The sequence below is a fragment of the Gossypium hirsutum genome, chromosome D02 (assembly GCF_007990345.1).
Source record: "Gossypium hirsutum isolate 1008001.06 chromosome D02, Gossypium_hirsutum_v2.1, whole genome shotgun sequence".
NCBI lineage: Eukaryota > Viridiplantae > Streptophyta > Magnoliopsida > Malvales > Malvaceae > Gossypium > Gossypium hirsutum.
Window position 1 is genome coordinate 69,749,049 of NC_053438.1, and position 18,774 is coordinate 69,767,822.

The following is an 18,774-nucleotide window of genomic DNA, read 5'->3' on the forward strand; positions in this document are numbered from 1 at the left end:
AATTTATATTTTAATTATTTAATTTTTAAAAATTATAAAATATTTAAAAATTTTCATTTGAGTTATTGAACTGTTAAAATCATTATCTTATAATCTTTCTTAATTCGCATCACCTACACCAATTCTCTAATTTCCAAGAAAGGACTGCTTAACAGCCATGTGTTCACTCACATCCATCAAATCAAATAATAACATTTAATTTTTTTAAAAAATAAAAAGATTACATTAAATTTTATAAAATTTTAAAATATTTTTATATTTTAATTAAATAATTGAAATTGGAGCGATAATGAAATCGGAAATGGTTGATAGGAACAAGAAGAGAGGTAAGTTGTTCATATTGATTTGCTTTTAACAAAAATTCTTAGGTACAAAAAATTAGATACATGAAAATTACAGTCTTCCTCTATATACTTTGATCTAAACACTAAAAAAAAACCCAGAAATTATGGTTTTAAATTTGTAGGTTTTTGATTTAAGCAAAAATAATAAAAATTTAAAAATATTGGTCTTCTTTTTAATGGAGAATCTGGGTGAAGTACTTATCGTTTTCAAAAAGGTACGATTTCACTGCAAGCGAAATCATCCGAATTTCCGATGGAATCTTCAGGCCACGAATCCCGAAGCAATTTAAGCAGCATTTGAGCTTTCCTCTTAGCCCTGTCCGTACAATCGCTTTGAACCAGCAGCAGCAGCTGAGTCAGAACGCCCGCGCTCACCGCGTCCTTTTGACTCTGTTCCGATTCCGAACAGAGTGCCATCAGCGCGCCAGCGGCGTATTCCGTGGCCCTGTCGGAGATCCTCAGTATCGTCTTTACCAAAAGCGGGACAGTGAGCGCGTGTGAGGCGAAGGCGGAGCAACCCGAGGGGATCCGGCATAAGAGTTCTATCGTTGCTAGGGCTCGTTCGGCATCACACTTGTCTAGATCAGTTAACCGGTCAATCAACGTTTCGGCCGCTCCGGCTTGTACGGCTTTGTGCCTAGTTTGTTTCAGTAAGCACAAGGCGAAAAGAGCTCGAACGCCGATCCTCAACGCGCGTGGATACGAACTTAGGTTTTTCAATATATCGGTAACGCCGGCGAAGATTTCATCCACATTGCAAATCTCAGCTCGGAGATCTGATGATCTCATTCCGGCGAGAACGGTTTCGATGAGTGAAGCTGAGTTAACTCGTACTTCGATCGAGGAATGGAACAAGAGTTCCGACAAATACACCACTCTGTTCGAATCTGAACCGATCCCCGTGCACTCAGACTCAGTGAGTTGAAACATCACCAAAACCGCAAGCGCCTCCTGGCTCAACTCCGACGAACCGGAACTCACATCGGAAAACAAAATCCTCATCAGTATCTCCCTAGCCTCATGAGAACAAATCACGTTCCAATTCTTCTCCGACTCCCGAGCCAACCCCTTGAGTCGAACCAAAGCAGAATGACGAACCGAAAACGGATTCGAAACCGTTGAAGCCTGGTTCAACAACGACCTAACCATACCCGGTTCAGCCGGTTGTTTAGGCGTGGGAATTCGTTCAATACCAAAAGCCCGGTTCGCAACGCACCAATCTTGTATAAGCCGGCGAAGTGTATGGTTAGGGATGAGAGTGAAATCCGAGAGCGGTGCTCGTGTGACCGGACAAGTGGTGTTGCCGGTAGCAGCCCATGACTCGATACTGGTTCGGTCATAGGTCTGGCCGGTGCTAACAGTTACCGGGTCACGCATTAATTCGAGTGAGATTGGGCACCTGAAATAGTACGGAACTTGAACATTACACAAATCTAAAGGTTCTATACTTCCAGGCATCTCCAAAGCAAGAACAGATAATTTTTTTTTCTTTTAAAAAAAGGACACTGGAAATTCTCTGTGAGTGATGCGTGGTTTTTGGTCCTGAAAGCTTTATATGAAAAAAAAGAAGAAAAAAGAACAGGTTGGAACAGAGAGACAAGGTCCACACGTGTGACAGTTACAAGTCCGGTCTCTGGAACCTAACTGGCTAACCAAGCAAAAGGTTTGGTCAAAGGAAATGTGCTCACTTTGTTTGGTTCCTACTTTTTCTGTTTTCTTTTCTTTTTTTCACCCTAAAATCTAACTTCTGATTACACCCACTATTTGGTTTGCGGTAATTGTACCATCCAGTTCTTTGTCTTTATATATTAGATAATAAATGGTGGAACGTAGTAGAGGCTCGGGGGACCATGGCTCCCCCAAGATTTAAATTTTTTTAAATTTTATGCTATGTCCTAAAAATATAAGTAGATTTTTGTAATTTTTTAAAAATATTATTTCTTTTGGATCGATTATTTTTATGTTTAGATCGATTGTCATATTAGAATGCTGTTTCTTTTGAATCGATTGTTACGTAGCATGTCTAATTTTAGCTTGGTCCCCCCAAGATTAACATCCTGCCTCTGCCACTAATACGCGTGGCACACCACGTGTAATTGTTTTTGTTATTCTGTTAGCCACGTTAACCGTAGAAATGGATTAAATTTTTAATAGAAATGATCGGTTTGCTCATTAATTTGATGTACAGTGACTATTTTACTCATTTTTTTGAATAAAAGAGATAAAATGTAATCTAACTTAAAATCGATCTGAATTATCTGAATTATCATGATATTTTAAACTAATTTAATTTACAATTTATAATTTTATCTATTTTCTATTTAATGTATGATTAATTATATCTTTATGAGGTGAAACGAGGCTTTATATTTAAAACAATAAATTTAAATTCAAAATATTATATAAAAGTACTTTTAAGAAATACGATTTTTTATTTATTTGATTTTTTTTGAAATATTTATGATTTTTTTTAAAATTTTACTAAATAATATTAAAAAATTGGTAATTAGACTTACTAATAAAATAGTAGAGGGACTAAAATCATAATTAGACTTTCATCATTGACGTAAGTGTCTTTTGCAATTAAATCCTTATAGTTTGGTGTTTTCATACATACTGCACCATCTTTCTTTCTTTTTTCAAAACACCAAATATACTATGATTGAAGTTCATTCAATTTTATTTTTCATAAAAAAACATTGAATTTCTTCTTCTTCCTTTTTTGTGTCATGGTTTGTATGTCCCATGGGATTAAAGAGGACAAAAATTAAGGGCAACGCTTTTACAGTCTGGTGCCTGGTGGGGTGTCAAATCTTTGCTTTATTATGTGACTGAATTGAATTTTTTTTAAATTATAAAATAAAAATCAAGCCAATGGCACCTTTCGAGCTTTTGTGGCTTAAAAAAAAGGTGGCAATGACTAAAAGATTCCACAAATATTTCTTTCTTTCTTTTGGCTATAATTAGCTTCATAATGGAATTCTTAGGTTGCTTTTAAAAGCCATAAGAGTACAAGTAATAAAATATCAAACAGAGAAAATTTTTGGATTGCTTTAATGGGGTTTTTTTTTTTAAAAATTGTTATTCAATTCTAAATTTTCGTATTAAATGAGTTTTATTTTATGAATTTTGAATATAAATATCTGTTTTACCGTTAATGTTTAAGTAGTTTTTATTTAACCTTAACTCAACTGACATTAACATTGTTGTCAATGTAAGAGAATGTAAATTAAAGGGGGTTATAAATTATTTTAAGCATTATATCGAAAAGAGCATATATTAATACGTTGAACCCACGTCTTCTTGCACTCGATAAAATAAAATAAAATGTTGATAAGGAAAATAGGAATCTAATCTCAATCAAATAGTGGAAGGAAGAAAGTGATTGGGATATTTAATTATTATGTTTGAATTGTCTGATGTTAGTACAGTGGTAGTGGCAGTCAAAGGTCAAAGACTAAGATATATGTTTATTTTTATAAAGAGAGGAATATGTGGGGTCCACCCTCCAGATTGTCTCTCCACTTTTTTTTTGACCAATCAAAAAAAATCATAAAATAAATAAGATAAAAATGGTGAATAATAACATCAAATAGAAGTGGGTGGGTCCAAAGTGAATGGACGATGTTGAATACATTGGGCCCCTTACAATATTCTTTTCCGCTCTATATATACTATTTACGTCACAGAGGTGTTCATAGGTTGGGTTCGGTCGGATTAATTTAGTTTGCTTTGAGTCGAATTTAAATATAATGGAATGAGTTATTTACGGGAGACGGGTTAAGCTGAGTTTAGTAGGGTTGAGCATGAAAAATAAAAAATCGATTCGAATTGAGGTGTTTAAATTATTTATGAAATTTTGAAAAAAAATATTTAATTTATAATTGATTTTAATTTTTATGATATAAAAATATATAATTTTATATTTAAAATAGTGAAATTATTTTTTTTTGAAAATTTAGTGTAATTTAGAAAGAATTACGAAAAATGCTTTGACATTTTGTTAAATCATATTCGAATGTCATAAAACAAAGGCTATTACATCAATTGTTGCAACGAAGATGAGAGGTTCATGTCCGACATATTTTGAGGGTTCAAAATGGGGTTGCAGATCATATGGCTAAATGTGCTGATACAATGGGACTCTTTGCTCTGTTTATTTATGAATTGGTTATCGTAATTGCCTAGTGTTGTCTCTTTTTTACCAAAAAGAAAGTCTAAAAATAAAAAAATTGAACTGAATTATGATGAACGGTTAACAAAATTTGAAAAGAATCGACCGAATCGATATCAACCTTAAAGCTCGAGCTTGAAAATTATTTTGGAATTTGGTGAAGGTATGACCTTACTCATGATCACCTCTATAGCAAACATGAAGTGTTTAGATTTTGCATTTCATCATTACGTGAAATCTTTGCATATATTTATTTTAATTTAAGAATTTTGAGATTTCGGATTCGAATTTTATTTTATGTAAATTTGTAGATTTTATCTTAAATTTATTCGGATTAGTTAATTGGTTGTAGATTTAATTAATCATATTAATGGAGGGCTTAAAATAGTAAATTTGGAAGGGGATGCCTAAAAGAGAGCAAAAGGAAAGAGAGGTGGAAAAAGTCGGTGTCGTCTAGCGGCGGAGGCGCACACGCGTGATGGGGAACAGTGCGCCCCACGATCCACGCGCCCACCCTCCTTGCTGTATCCGGTCAACCCGGCAATGAATTGCCGCTACAGCCTACTTAATATTTGCCTGCCCCGATGCACGTGCCAAACCAGCACGTGTTTCCACCTCCTTCGAGCGTAACAGAGTTCATTCATTTATGGTTAAATGTTGCTATCAATCCCTTATACTATACGAATATTATGAATTTAGTCTTTACACTCTATTTTGGTTAATTTCAATTCTTGTATTTTTCCGAAATATCTAATGGTAGTAATTAAACTTGTTAAATAAAATTTTGGCACGAGCCGTGTATTAAGTCCTTCTTAAACATTTTTAATTCTTATACTTTTTCGAATTCAATTCTCATTCAAACAATAACCGTTAAATCTATTAATTAAAATAACCAAATTAGAATATATAAACTAAATTTGTAGCTTATGCATCATACAAGGACTAATAGAGAAATTTTACCTTTATTTATTTGTTTATTTATTAAACAAGATAAGCAACAAATTATTTTTCACTTAGAATTTTGGCATTCAAAGAAAAACATTATCCAATGACTCAACATTGAATTTTGTGCCCTTTCAATTCGGTACAATGCATGAAACTTTTAGATTTTATAGTTTTCAAATTTAGGGTAAAATAAATTTGGATTCCCTTTTTTTACTTATGTTCCGTCAAGAGTTCCGTCGAGGAACTATTTGTAGGTTGAGTCTTGGTTCGATTGGCATAAAGATTATTACCAATATAGGAGGATGTAGGTTCGATTTTCAAGTGTGCTGAAGCACATTATCCTTCTATTTATGGGTTGAGGAGGAGTTATTGGTAGCTCTAAACATTATATCAAAAAGAACAGATATCATCATAACCTATAATGAAATTGTTTGGGAAAAAATTTAAAGTGTTAAAAGTCTCTTATTATATATTTATTTTACATTTTTATTATCATAAAAATTTAGTTTAATTATTTAAAATTTATAAACATATAAATTATTTTTTACTTATCATAAAATATATAATTTAATTCCGAATCAATTTTTTTTATTCCCCTGTTTTAGCATGTGAACTTGAGAGGTACAACGGCAGCATATTTTCAAACACCCCACAAAATAATTTTCTAGTGGAGCACTTCACCAATTCCATTTATCATCCAATAAAATTAAAGAAAAATACTTTTTCTTTTTTAAATATCATTCATTGTACTAACCTCTAATCTCAAATCTTATCATAAATTTAATAGAAGATTTCCAAGAATATGCCATTTTTTTTAAAAGTTATATGTAAAAGCATCATTATAATTATAAATATAAATAATATATACACAAATAATTATAGTACAAAGATTTATATATTATAAAATTTAAATAAAAATAAAAATAAAACTCGAACCCGACCAGGACGCTAACCCATCAAAAGCATCATTGGCAGGAATATGCCATAAACGATGACAAAACTCACCCACAGATTCCCCCTATTTCCCTACGATATTTGTCAAAGTCTAAGATTGGGTGCTTTGTACTATCGTATTTTGAGGGATTTATTCCAAATTAACTCCCCCTCCTTTTTTGCATATTAAATTTGGGTGCTTTTGAATTAATTTAATTTGTTTAAATCAGACTTACAAATATACCACCAATTAAATAATTGGGCCGAATCACACATTTAATAAAAAGGTACAAATTTCAGTAAAAGATATTTAAACCGACATAGTACAATGTACAAGGACCAATTGTAAATAAACAAACTAATTGTTTAGATTTGAGTGTTCACAATTAATCACAGTATTCAAAAGTACACAGCTCGGTTTTAAGTCTTGGTACATGTTAATTGTGGCTGAATTGTAGTTTGGGTCCTTTTATTATGTTTAAATTTAAGATTTAGTCTATGTACTTCTATTAAATAGACTTGATCTTAATACTTTTGTGACGTAATTAGTTAGCGGTCAAGGGCGTAGATAAGGAGCAAGAACTTTGGCCCCTTAAAATGGTAAATTTTTCATTTAGGCCATTCAGGTTTGGTGGAATTGCAAGGTTTGTTTGTTTGTTTTTTTCTTTAATGTACATTTTATGGTAAATATTCACGTGGAGTGTACCTCGCATTTTGGATGAAATAAAGTTGACGTCGTGACATGAAAGAGCTGACTTCTCGACAAACCGATAAACAACGTCACGACATGGCGACGTGTTCCTTACTAAATCGGGTTTCTTCTCCCAATTAAATTTTACTATTTTTTCTCAATCGAACTCTAATAACTCTAGAGATATTTTAGTCAGATTAGCCCACGAATTTGAACCTATAAATAGGGCTTTTAACAACCCTAGAGAGAGTGATTCAACAACACAATTAAGAGAGTTTTGGGAGAATTTCGGGAGAACTTTATATTTTCAGGTTTGGGTTTGTTTTTGTTTCTCCATCTTGTACTCCTCTTCAATTATTTGCTGCTTTAGTGAAGTTTCTTTTACCCATAGTTTTTTATCCTTTTTAGAAGAGTTTTTTCAAGTAAATATTTATGTCTAATTTTCTCTATTCGTTCTTGTTCGTTGCTTAATTCAACTTTATCCCCAACAATTCAAGATTTGAGCTTGCTTTTTCTAACAACATTGCCTCCAAAATTCGAACTTGCAATCTCTTTTGAAGAATGTGTCTTATACAAATTAATATAATAATAAAATTACATTTTAACTCTGTCAAAAATTATGATTCATTTCTAACGCATTAAAACAATTTTCTCGCCATGACTCTATTAATAGTCTTGGTTTCTTTTTTTTTTATTCCAACATATCATGTTGACATGAGTTTTTGTATTAGTGGGGTGTTTCTTTTCTTTTTTTTAAAAATATAATTATTTTAATTAAAATAATTAATGGCGAAACTAATGACATCGTAAAAGTAGAAAGGTTAAATTATGTCATATTACAGTAAAGGGGTTAAATACCAAAATATGAACATAAGAGAGGGATGAAAACCGAAATTCGACCTTGAATTTTAGAGGATAATAATGAAGCCATTGAAAGACTTAAAATAATGGGAATTAAGGTTTCTTGAGCTGTGCACGAATAATAGAAGGATTACTTATTTTAATGATGAAGTGACCATTGATTAATGCAGGATTAACTCTTTAAGTGATGGACCATTAAGGAAGGAGGACCCCAAACCTAAGTATTGTTGACTTCACCCCCAATTCGGCACTAAGCTAAAATATTAAACGAATCTTAAACTTGCCATATATATATATTTATAAATTATTTTTTGAAAACTTTTTAAAGAGATGTGAAAACATATCCAGCTGCATAATTGGCAAGAAAGCTCGTCAAACTGAGCAAGTTTTCTACACAGTTGGCAAGAAAACTCATCCAACTGGGAGAACTTTCTACATAGTTGACAGGAAAGCTCTTCCAACTGAACGAGCTTTCACACCCTCTAAAAAAAGGGACTATTTTCTTAAATTTTCAAGAAAAATCGACCTATTTAACCAATTAACAAAATTTTTTGGCACATATGACCTATTTAACCCTTAAAACTTTATTATGTGAATTTTTTTAATACTTTTATTATATCTAGATAAATTTCGAATGTTTAACTTTTACTAGAAAAAGAAATTCTATCGCATGCATATAGGCATGTGAAATCACATATTTAGAATATAGATTTGTGTTTCAAAGTAACATATAATAACTAATGAAATGTATAGTTTGAAACTAATTAAAAATAACACATTAAATATGTATAATATTAAAATAAAGAAATAAATTAAATGGTAAGTAAAGCAAAATTTAAACATATGAATTTATTAGATTAAGAATACTAAATGAATATAATTATTTATCATGATGTCGTCATTAATCATAAGTTTGCGTCCAGTCAATTTGAAATACCATCTCAATCAACAATATTATTAATAGTAAAAATCTTATCACATGCGTCACATGCGTATGCGTGTGAAAACCACAAATTTAAAACACAAATATGTACGAATTATTAATAACACATTAAATATGTACAAATGGTGCTATCAATCTTAAATCGGTGTCGAGTTAACTTTATGGCACCAACTCAATCAAATACATTATTAATAAATATACAATTGAAGGAGGTAATAAAATGTGCACGGTAAAATTAAAATGTATACAAGTGTCAAAACAAAATTTTAATTGAATGATAAATTAAAAGTTTTACTAACGCAATCAATGCGAGTTCAAAGAATATGACTTATTTTAATTATGAAAAAACATTCCCGTAATTTCCCTAATTGAGTTTATGATTGACTCGTTGCACCAACTCAATCAAGAGCCTAAACAATCATATAGATATTCATAAATTATTAATCTTTTAATTTCCGTATTCACATTTTTTTATATAAGATGATTTTGTTCGTCTCCATCTATTTTTATAGTTAAAAAACTCTCTGCATATCAACATGAAGTATAAGTGACACATGTCACTATTTGATTATTACGCCAACCACGCCAATTTTTAATATTTTTAATATTTATAAATAGATGAATTTTCTAACAGATATACTCTTTGATTTAATGTACAATGACTAGTTTGCACATTTTTTTAGTAGATGGATAAAATGTAATCTAACTCCTAGTACAATGACCTCCATGGTACTTTTTACTCCATATTAACTTTTTAATGTTTAATTTGATGAAAAATCATAATTAAATAATAATATTAACAATTAACTTCCGTCAAATCAACCCTAAAGTTCAAAAAAAATTTCAACCATCAAACTACATTTAACAAATTAAACATAAAATAAAAAAAATCACAATTAATATTAAATTTATTCTATTAACAAAATCATGAAATTCAAACCTGAAAATATTAGCAATTAACGCTGGCCAAATTAATCTTTAGAATCCGAATTAAACTCTAAAAAAGTAATATCATTATCTTTGCACACCAAAATGTATAACTTTTCAAAATATAGATATCACATTGGACCAAAAAGGAAATACAAGTACCATATTACAAAAAGAGTGTCAATCTCGAGGACCAAATAATGTATTAAGCCTAATCTTCAATAATAATTGTAACGACCTAAAAATAATTGTTTTGGAGCTATGATAATGGAACACAATCATTTTTATGAGTGCAAATAAGACACTGGTTCCCAAACTACTTATGTTCGCCTCAAGAAAAACTTGAACTCGGCTCAATAATTATCGAGTCAAGCTCCAACTATTGGTCAAGCTGAATTTGAGCTTAATTATACTCAGCTCAAACAACTTACAAGCCTTATCGAGCTTTCATTTTTAATATATTTATATTATTAAACTACATTATTGCCCTTAATATATATCCATTATTAACCCTAAGTTTGATTTTTGAATTTGAACTTGAATACAAAAATTTATATCTTGGGCCAAGCTCGAGCATAAAAATAGATGTTCATCAAAGCTCGAGCAGAGTATCGAGCACTGAATTTCGAGTCAAGCTTGAGCTCGACTCAGCTCGATTACACCCCTAATCATTCTCACTGATTAATGCTTCCTATCTTCAACAAAAAACATTTCTAGCTTGATAGAACAGTACACAAAGTAATCCAAAAGAGAATCTGGGTACACCGGGAAGATTGCATCGGTAACATCAGTTTTATAGTTTTAGGGACTCCAGTTTCACTACCATGATGCCAACTAAAGGATGAACAACTTGTGCACCGATTAACATTATATACACCAGAGAGGGCAAAAAGCTTTACCGTAGATCCTGGTTACGCACCGTTTCATCGTTCATGATTTCAGAATCCTTTCTATGGCAGCTATATAGTACTCCTTTGGCATGGTACCAACAACAGACTCTTTCCTCTCTCCGTTTTTGAACAGTAACACCACCGGTACGGCCATAATGTTATAAACCTCTGCAACTGGAAAGTCGGTGTCAGTATTGAGAATAAAGCAGCTCACTCTACCAGCATATTCACTTGCAATCTCATCGATAATGCGGTGGACCATCATACAAGGACCACACCAGCTCGCATAAAATTCGACAAGAACGGGGGCATCACTATTCATTACTGATTTCTCCCATGTGTCTTTAGTAACCACAGCAGCTACACGACATTAATGAAAAAGACTACCATTGAATATAGACACACATGCTCTATGAAAATTGCTCTTAACACATGAGAAAAACAATTGATCAATTTTCTAGTGCACAACAACAAACAAGTTTTTTCAGCTGATAGATCATATTCGTTTTACGAATTAAGCACCTTTGAGAACATCAAATTCGCATGCAAGTTCATAGTGATTGTTACAGTATGTGAAATTTTTGCCGGAATCTAATCTGCCAGGATCGACATGAACAACATTTTAACAGAATTGTTCTGCATTACACTTTCCTAAAATTGAATGAAATCAGTTGAATCGCTCTTCTATTGCTTTGGTCCGTAAACCCTAAAAGACCAAACATGTTAGAGCATCCAATTTCCAACCAAAAAGACCAAAACATTGGCAAAAAGTGATCTTTGATTCTCATAGTTCTAACAAAAATCCTTTCTGAAAAAGGTCAAGTTTTTAACCTTTTAATGCTAATTCAAAAGCACTAATCCTTCAAAGTTAAAACTATTTCTTAGACTTGGTAGTAGCTGCTACAATTATCACTAACTGAGCGTCTTAACACATAATTACACACCCCTTTTTGATTGCTTTAAGCTAATAGATTTTGCAAATTCCCGAAAAAAATTTGCCTGTTTTCTTTTCTCATGTTTCTGCGCAACCAAACAATTAGAAGCTAGTTGCTACGATTACGACCAATTTGATCAATTATAACACACATGCAAACCCCTTCTGATTTCTTTAAGCTAAAATTGCCAAATTCCCGGAAATTTTTTGCCTGTTTTCTTTATTAAGTTTCTGGGCAACCAAACAATCAAACAACACTAGATAAGCCATAAATCCCCCCCCAAAAAATCAAAATCAAAACCCAGAAATTCAAACAGTATTATATAATGGAACAAAGCGAAAGAGATTACCTTTGGGGTCATGGGCAAAAAGGGTTTTGAGAGTGATAGAAGGCGCATTGCGACGAAGCTTAAAGGACCCATTTTTCAAAGGAAAGGAGATGTTCAAAGAGTTGGGATTAGAGGAAAAATGAGAAGAAATGGCGCGTGGGTGAGCGAGTTTGGCAGCCAAATGAGATGATGGAGTAACCGAAGTAGAAGAAGAAGCCATTGGAGAACAGAAAAATGACGAAAAGAGAGGTCTTTTAACTGAGAAATTGAATGATTTTTGTACAAAATAGAAGTGTACCTTAAATGCCGAGCCCCATTGGATATGGTGTTAGTGGGTATGGTAGGGATGGGCCTAATGGGCCCACTGTAAATCATTAGCAAATACATGACATGCTTAAACTCGAGGAATTTGATGTTTTAGGTTCAACTCCCGTTTTTATTAAATTATGTGTTAATAAATATTAAAGGTTAAACTTGTTATTGTCGTAACTTTAGAATTATTCCATTATCTTTCCATCATCCAAATATCAGAATTAAATAAAATAAGACAAATACAATCAATTGTATGATCATTTCATAACTTTTTTTTCAAGAATATAATTGCAATAAAAGGCATTCGGTAAAGAACGGAAAATAAAATTGAAAACCGTTATTAAAAAGAACATAAACTATGAAATTAACATTTAAATTATTTTAAAAAAAAAAATCATGCACGACTTACTCGGTTAGAATACAAATAACATATATTGATGCAACATAATTATTACGTAGGTTAAAATATGCTTATAATTACTGTATTTTTTTAAGAATTATAAATTTAGTTTCTATATTTTTATTTTTAGAAATTTAATTTCTCTAATTTTTAGATTTTAAAATTCAAGTCCAATTATTTATTTTTTTATTTTTTTATTAAATTCGGGTAAATTACAATATTTTTTTTAATTATATGGCTATCAACCTAATAGCTTTTTATTATTATTATTTCAAAATATCACAACAACTAATTAAATAAAAAAAACATGGCAATCAAGTGAATAATTTTTTTCTTTTTAAATGTTACGGTAACTAATTTAAAAAAATATTAAAATTAAACCTAAATTTTAAAATTCTAAAAATATAAGGACTAAATTCATAAAAACAACCTTATTAGCTATGCTTTTTCTATTCCCAGGAATCTGAATAGCCTAATAGATCAAAGGAAACCAGAAAAAGCTGCAGATTCTCCATTCTTACAACCTTTTTATCATCCCCCTTTCAACAAGGCGACAAACATGTATTTTAAAGATTTCTTCAATTCATAAAAATTAAAGTTGTTCATAAGTAGGGTTGGATTAGGTTTTAACAAAATTTTAAGCTTGATTGAGAAGTTCAAGCTCAATCCAATAAAATTTTAGAGTTATTTGAGCTGAAAATACTAAGATCTCAAATCAATTTTTGAAAATATAGTCGCATCTTTAAACCGATCGAACATGTCATCAATCCGAGTAAGGATACTTGTTTTTTATCGTCAACTTATTCAGTTGGTGATAATCAATGCATAGCTTGAAAGTATCATCTTTTTATTTCACAAATAACACCGGCACTCCCCAATGTGATATTCTCGGCAAATAAACCCTCAACCAAAAGCTCTTACAACTACACTTTCATCCCCTTGAGATCCTTCGGTGTCATGCGATAGGCGACAATGGATATTGGTGGAGCACCAAGAAACACCTCAATGCCAAATTCAACTTTCCGATCTGGCGGCAAATTAAATAAATCTTTCAGAAACACCTTAGGAAAATCCCTCACGATACGAATATTTTGAACTCCCAACTCCTTACTTCCAAAATTCAGCACATAGGCTAAGTAAGTAAACTTCGCAACTTTTACTCAAAAACTTCTTAGCCTTAGTCGCCGAAACCACATTAGAGAGAAATTACGTTCTCTCTCCAACGACCACAATCTCTGATCCATCCTCAACTCTCAAGCTGATTCGCTTTGAATCAAAGTCTACTTTCAGCTTGAGTTTGGGCTAAATGAAAAGATAGATCCAACCTTATTTTTCGAGTCTATATTTTTATTCAAATTCTTTCACTGTTTATAAAAGTTTCGGCCTAACCCTTAGACAAATTTACAGAAAAACATGTGGATTGTCTGGGATTTTCTGGGTTTCACTTTCACTAACCAAACATCATGTTCTTGCTCTTGCAAATTTTATTCTTTGGTACTAATCGAATTAAAAAGTAGAAAAGTAAGGAACATCCACGTCAGTAGGATAAAGGGCTTTTTGAAAGATGAGGCTTTGATTTTGCCACCTGTTTCAGTTCAGTACAAGATTAGAACATGTCCAGCACCAAGACAAAAAGTACAAAAGCTAAACGTGCACGTCTTTTGTTCTTTCTTTTAAGGTTGTTCTTCTACACATCTCAAACCTAATGTTTTAATCGATCTTTAAGTCACCGGTTTTCCAGTTACTTGTACCCTTTTAAATTAAATAAATTATTAAAAATATAAAATTCAATTCAACTGTCGATTTTTTAACTCGAGTCAATTAAATTTTTTTGTCTTATTTTGGATCAATGTACAAGTTGGTTTTAAATTCAACCGATTCATCCGACTAATCTAGTTTGATTTCAATAGAAATGATTTTAATAGCCGGATTGATGGTTAAATGCTTTAAAAATTCAAAAAAATAAATAAAAAGGTTTATAAAACCATTTAGGGGTGAGCGTTTGATCAAACGGACTGTAAAAGTTTCAAGTTAATTGAGTTGACGAGTTATATTTTATCATCTTAACTTGATTTGAATTCTTTTCGAATTGAGCCAAATGGAATGAAATTCGAATCGAATCAAGTGAAATTGTTCGAGTTAAATTAAAAACTTAAACATGTGAAATTAAAATATTATTACAATATAACTAATTTCACGTTAAAGTACATAAATTCAAAACCATGTATATTTTAAAACTTTTTCAAAGCAAACTAATAAGAAAAGGATATTTTAGTATTATAAATTTGAATTGTTAATGAACTTATTTAGTTCCAACATTTATTATTTTAGAATATTTTAAAATTTTTAACTTTCTTTATATATATATTTTAGAATTTTTAAAAAATATTATAAATTTTGAAATTTTTATAAATATTTTGAATTTTAAAATTTATTTTGATTTCTTTTTTTATAATTTTTTGTTGAGATTGATAATTTTGCTCATTTTCAAAATTAACAAGGACTCTAATCTATTATTCGAATTGTAAAATTTAATTCGATTGAACTCAAAACTCGAATAACTCAATTTGATTAACTAGAAATTCGAATTTTTTCACGAGTTTTTCGAATCAAATTGAGTCTTGCTCACCCTTAAATCCATATTAACACGATGAGTTAAAACAAGTGTTAAAACGGTATTAACTATTTAGGCTAGCTAATGACGTTATAAAGAATAGAAGGCTCAAATTATAAAGTATAGGGACTAAAGAGACCAAATGAGACATATGCAAGGAATATATAAAGCTCATGAACTTAAGCTTATTTGATACAATGATGGAGAATGTGTTATAAATTCGAAGAGTGAGATTTAATGGAGGTTAAAAACTAACCATGGTTACTTAAAACAGCCAAGTTTTTTTTTTCCTACATCCCTTTGTTTGTGTCAAGGTTATACCATCTGATCGGCAAAACTGAAGATCAAAGCCAATAAAGAAAAATCTAATATACAAAACTAATAGTATGATGTTCATAATATTCATCTCAAAAACCCTTTTTGATTCTATACATACAGATGCCTACCCCTTTTGCAGCATCAATACGGATGATCGATGCACGCTGCAATCCCCTCGTGTTCGTACCGCCAGCCGAGATTTTCTACCAAGGGCATGTTATTGTTCTTCTCAAGCATTGTCTTTTACGTCCCCATGGTCGATTCACTTTCTCTAGCATCTGTTCGAATTAGGCAACGGAAAACCGAAACATATCGGCATTATAATGAGGTTAGCAATAGAAAGAGACAAAACATGTATGTTATGCGGGATTTGCGTTTTACTACTATCGCTATGTGAAAATACGGTGCATCTAAATAAACATCCTAAAACACGACAGCATTTCAATGAATATCCGTATGTCATTATACTATAGTTTCCGAAAGTTTCTATTTCTTTAGGTTTTTCAAGTTGCAACAAATCTAAAATCAAGGAGCATTACCTGGTTTTTCTGCATTTCCATCATTTCCTCCTGCACCAACCAAAGTATGGTTAAGGACGGCCGTCTACCGGACGTTTTTTCAATAAAACACGAAGAATCTTAGTTAGCAGATAATAGGAACCTGTTTCTTCAACAATTCTTGGTTCATTTCTTTAAGCTTTGCGACCTCTGCTTCGAGTTCCAATGTATAGGCCTACAAGAAACTCACAACAGTTGATTCAATATATCCACATAAACGAGCTTTATTCATACACGAAACAAAATGGAGGCTAAATGACCAAACTCACCTGCTTGCGAGCTCGTGATCTTGCAGCTGACTCTCTGTTCTTAATCATTCTCCTTTGCCTTCTCTCAACTACTTTCTCCAAATTTGCACCCCATTTTCTTCCTCGGCCGAATATGTAAGGAACTGGTGATGGCGAAGTGGTATCGGTGCTGTTCTTTGAAACCACATCAGAAGATATCTGGCTTGCGGGTGAGCCTAAACCAACTATCCCCATCCCACCACCCTGCAGCCCTGTGGTCTGAACCAGATTATTATTCATAGAAGGGTCACCAATTCCAACCACTGAACCCTTAGCACCCGGACTAGCGAGCAGTGTCGTGTTCATAAGGTGCATAGGAGGAGCAAAAGCAACTACTTGTTGCTTGGGAAAGAGTGGCTGTGGCTGCTGTTGCAGCTGTGACGATGATTTGACTCCACTTGCAAACCCATTGTTTGTATTTGCCTGTTGAAACCCGAGAGCTAAAGCCGAGTTGTCAGCGAAGAATCCACCATTGTTCACCATCCCAATCTGTTGCATATCTTCCCTTACAACACCTGCCCTTGCCAAGAACTCCTCAAGCGTCATCGTTCCTAACGTCTGTTGCCTCTGCGGCAAATTCGCTTCTCCACCGGTACTTCCATCATTACTGCCACCATCACTTTCTTTCATCAAGTACTTCCATACTTCATCGACCGTTTTTTGACTCAAAGTCCTCGGCAACGTCAGCGACCCTTGTTTCTGCAAATTCCCACCAGAAACATCTCCTCCTTCACCCACACTAACCGAAGCCGTCATAGCTGATTGAGTCTCTTCCGCCGTCGATATATTCCTCAACAATTCATCCATATTCATTGACCCAAAATCCTTCCCAAGTCCACCAAAAGTGCTCTGCAACTCATCAAAGGTCAATGAATATATAGATGACTGCCTAACAAACGGCGAATTCACAACCGGCTTCGACCCGTTGTTCCCATCACCACCAAAGTTCTTGAAATTTAAATGAGATCCCATTTTCCACAACAGCAAAATATTATGGCCACAATCAAATTGCCCTATAAATTCCATCAACTAAAGTAGATGAGATGATTATGACATTCACTTTCCTTTTCTTTAACTTAAGATCTAATACATGTTCACCAAACAAAGCAAAGTGCAAGCTAACCATATATATCATTCTCACCATAGTTCCAATTACAGCCATTTTAATCCCAAATTCCATTAAACCAAAATTAAATCTAATCATAGCATTCATGAGCAAAACAATAAAGATTAAAACTTTCATGTTAAAATCTTGAAATTTTCAACATTCTCTTCAGCAAATAGTAGAAAAATACAATTATACACATAAACAAACAAATTTTCTTGCAAATCCTTCCAAACTATGCAGACAATAAGGATAAAGCAGAAAGTGTATATATAAATTTCCCAGATCCACAAACAATATATTAATCCTAGAGGTAGAAGCTAATTAACAAGTAACAAGTGTCCAGCTGCTATTTCACAGAAAAATAAAAATAAAAAATCAAAGCTTTAACAAAATCTAAAACCAACCCAAATTTTTAACCATTAAACCCATCAACAACATGTTAAAATATTGAAAAAAAAACCCAGTAACAAAAAGAAAATCAAATGAAGGAAAAATATATATTTTTTAAATTTTTTTTAAAAAAAGCAGCTAAATTAGCTCAGGTAACAAGATCCCTTCATTAAAACATTCAAAATAGTTTCTTTAATCAAGCAAAACTAAAATTACATAAAAAGGCAAACAAAAATAACAAAAAAATTATAAAACAGTAAAGAACAAAGGAAGAAAAAGGGAGAGAAAGGGTAAAGTATAATAGTGATAGAAGAAACGAAAGAGACTGCTTCCTTTGTGTTCTTTTTTTTTTCTTCACCTTTAAATTTTTATTTTTTCGGGTTTAAAATTAAAACCCAAAAAATAAAATAAAAAAATTTTGTTGAAAATCGAGAGTGTGTGGTGGTGATGGACTAGAGCGAGCTGAAAATTGTGTCGTTTTTCTTTGAAGAAAGGGGGGGAAAAAACACAGAGGGGAGGCTTTAGCTTTGTGGAGACGACAAGTGTCTATTGTCGCCTCGACGCTTAGTCGAAATTTAAGGAGCTTTTTCCCCAGATTTTTGAGGATTTAATTGTAATTTCCATCTTTTGTAAGGTTAAATTATTGTTTTAGTCCCTATATTATGTTCAAATTTGATATTAGTTTATATATTTTATTTTAAATAATCTAAATCCTACTTCTAAATCATCTCGAGTAAGTAATACAGTTAATTGTTTTTGGTTAAAATGTTGACGTGGATTTATAAATTTTTTTACTGAGTTAATTTAGAGTTGTCCA

General features: G+C 32.2%; 3 protein-coding genes across 4 annotated transcripts; all 3 read right to left on the reverse strand.

The window, feature by feature from the left end:
* Nucleotides 1-311: 311 nt before the first annotated feature.
* Nucleotides 312-2,303, reverse strand: LOC107908899 (U-box domain-containing protein 26). The gene has a single exon (XM_016836190.2). It carries the CDS (start codon nucleotides 1,800-1,802, stop codon nucleotides 552-554), a length of 1,251 nt encoding a protein of 416 aa, XP_016691679.1. The 5' UTR covers nucleotides 1,803-2,303; the 3' UTR covers nucleotides 312-551.
* Nucleotides 2,304-9,928: 7,625 nt separating this feature from the next.
* Nucleotides 9,929-12,262, reverse strand: LOC107908900 (thioredoxin M3, chloroplastic). The gene is made up of 2 exons (XM_016836191.2): nucleotides 11,993-12,262; nucleotides 9,929-11,068 (listed from the first exon to the last, which is right to left on the reverse strand). The coding sequence occupies exons 1-2, from the start codon at nucleotides 12,189-12,191 to the stop codon at nucleotides 10,749-10,751; spliced, it is 519 nt and encodes a 172-aa protein (XP_016691680.1). The 5' UTR covers nucleotides 12,192-12,262; the 3' UTR covers nucleotides 9,929-10,748.
* Nucleotides 12,263-15,507: 3,245 nt separating this feature from the next.
* Nucleotides 15,508-18,511, reverse strand: LOC107908901 (ABSCISIC ACID-INSENSITIVE 5-like protein 7). Of its 2 annotated transcripts, XM_016836193.2 has the most exons (5): nucleotides 18,316-18,505; nucleotides 16,442-17,472; nucleotides 16,276-16,347; nucleotides 16,155-16,184; nucleotides 15,508-15,893 (listed from the first exon to the last, which is right to left on the reverse strand). In XM_016836193.2, the coding sequence occupies exons 2-5, from the start codon at nucleotides 17,429-17,431 to the stop codon at nucleotides 15,819-15,821; spliced, it is 1,167 nt and encodes a 388-aa protein (XP_016691682.1). In that variant the 5' UTR covers nucleotides 17,432-17,472; nucleotides 18,316-18,505; the 3' UTR covers nucleotides 15,508-15,818. The 2 variants fall into 2 exon arrangements, with proteins under 2 accessions (XP_016691682.1, XP_016691681.1); XM_016836192.2 differs by having other exon boundaries at nucleotides 16,442-18,511.
* Nucleotides 18,512-18,774: the final 263 nt, after the last annotated feature.

Coding starts and splice junctions, on each gene's coding strand:
- LOC107908899 (XM_016836190.2), bottom strand. CDS start 1,802: ATGCCTGGAAGTATAGAACCTTTAGATTTGTGTAATGTTCAAGTTCCG.
- LOC107908901 (XM_016836192.2), bottom strand. CDS start 17,485: ATGGAATTTATAGGGCAATTTGATTGTGGCCATAATATTTTGCTGTTG. Junction 16,348..16,441: donor GATCACGAGCTCGCAAGCAG/GTGAGTTTGGTC, acceptor AGTTTCTTGTAG/GCCTATACATTGGAACTCGA. Junction 15,894..16,154: donor TGGAAATGCAGAAAAACCAG/GTAATGCTCCTT, acceptor TAATTCGAACAG/ATGCTAGAGAAAGTGAATCG.
- LOC107908900 (XM_016836191.2), bottom strand. CDS start 12,191: ATGGCTTCTTCTTCTACTTCGGTTACTCCATCATCTCATTTGGCTGCC. Junction 11,069..11,992: donor TTTTGCCCATGACCCCAAAG/GTAATCTCTTTC, acceptor AATGTCGTGTAG/CTGCTGTGGTTACTAAAGAC.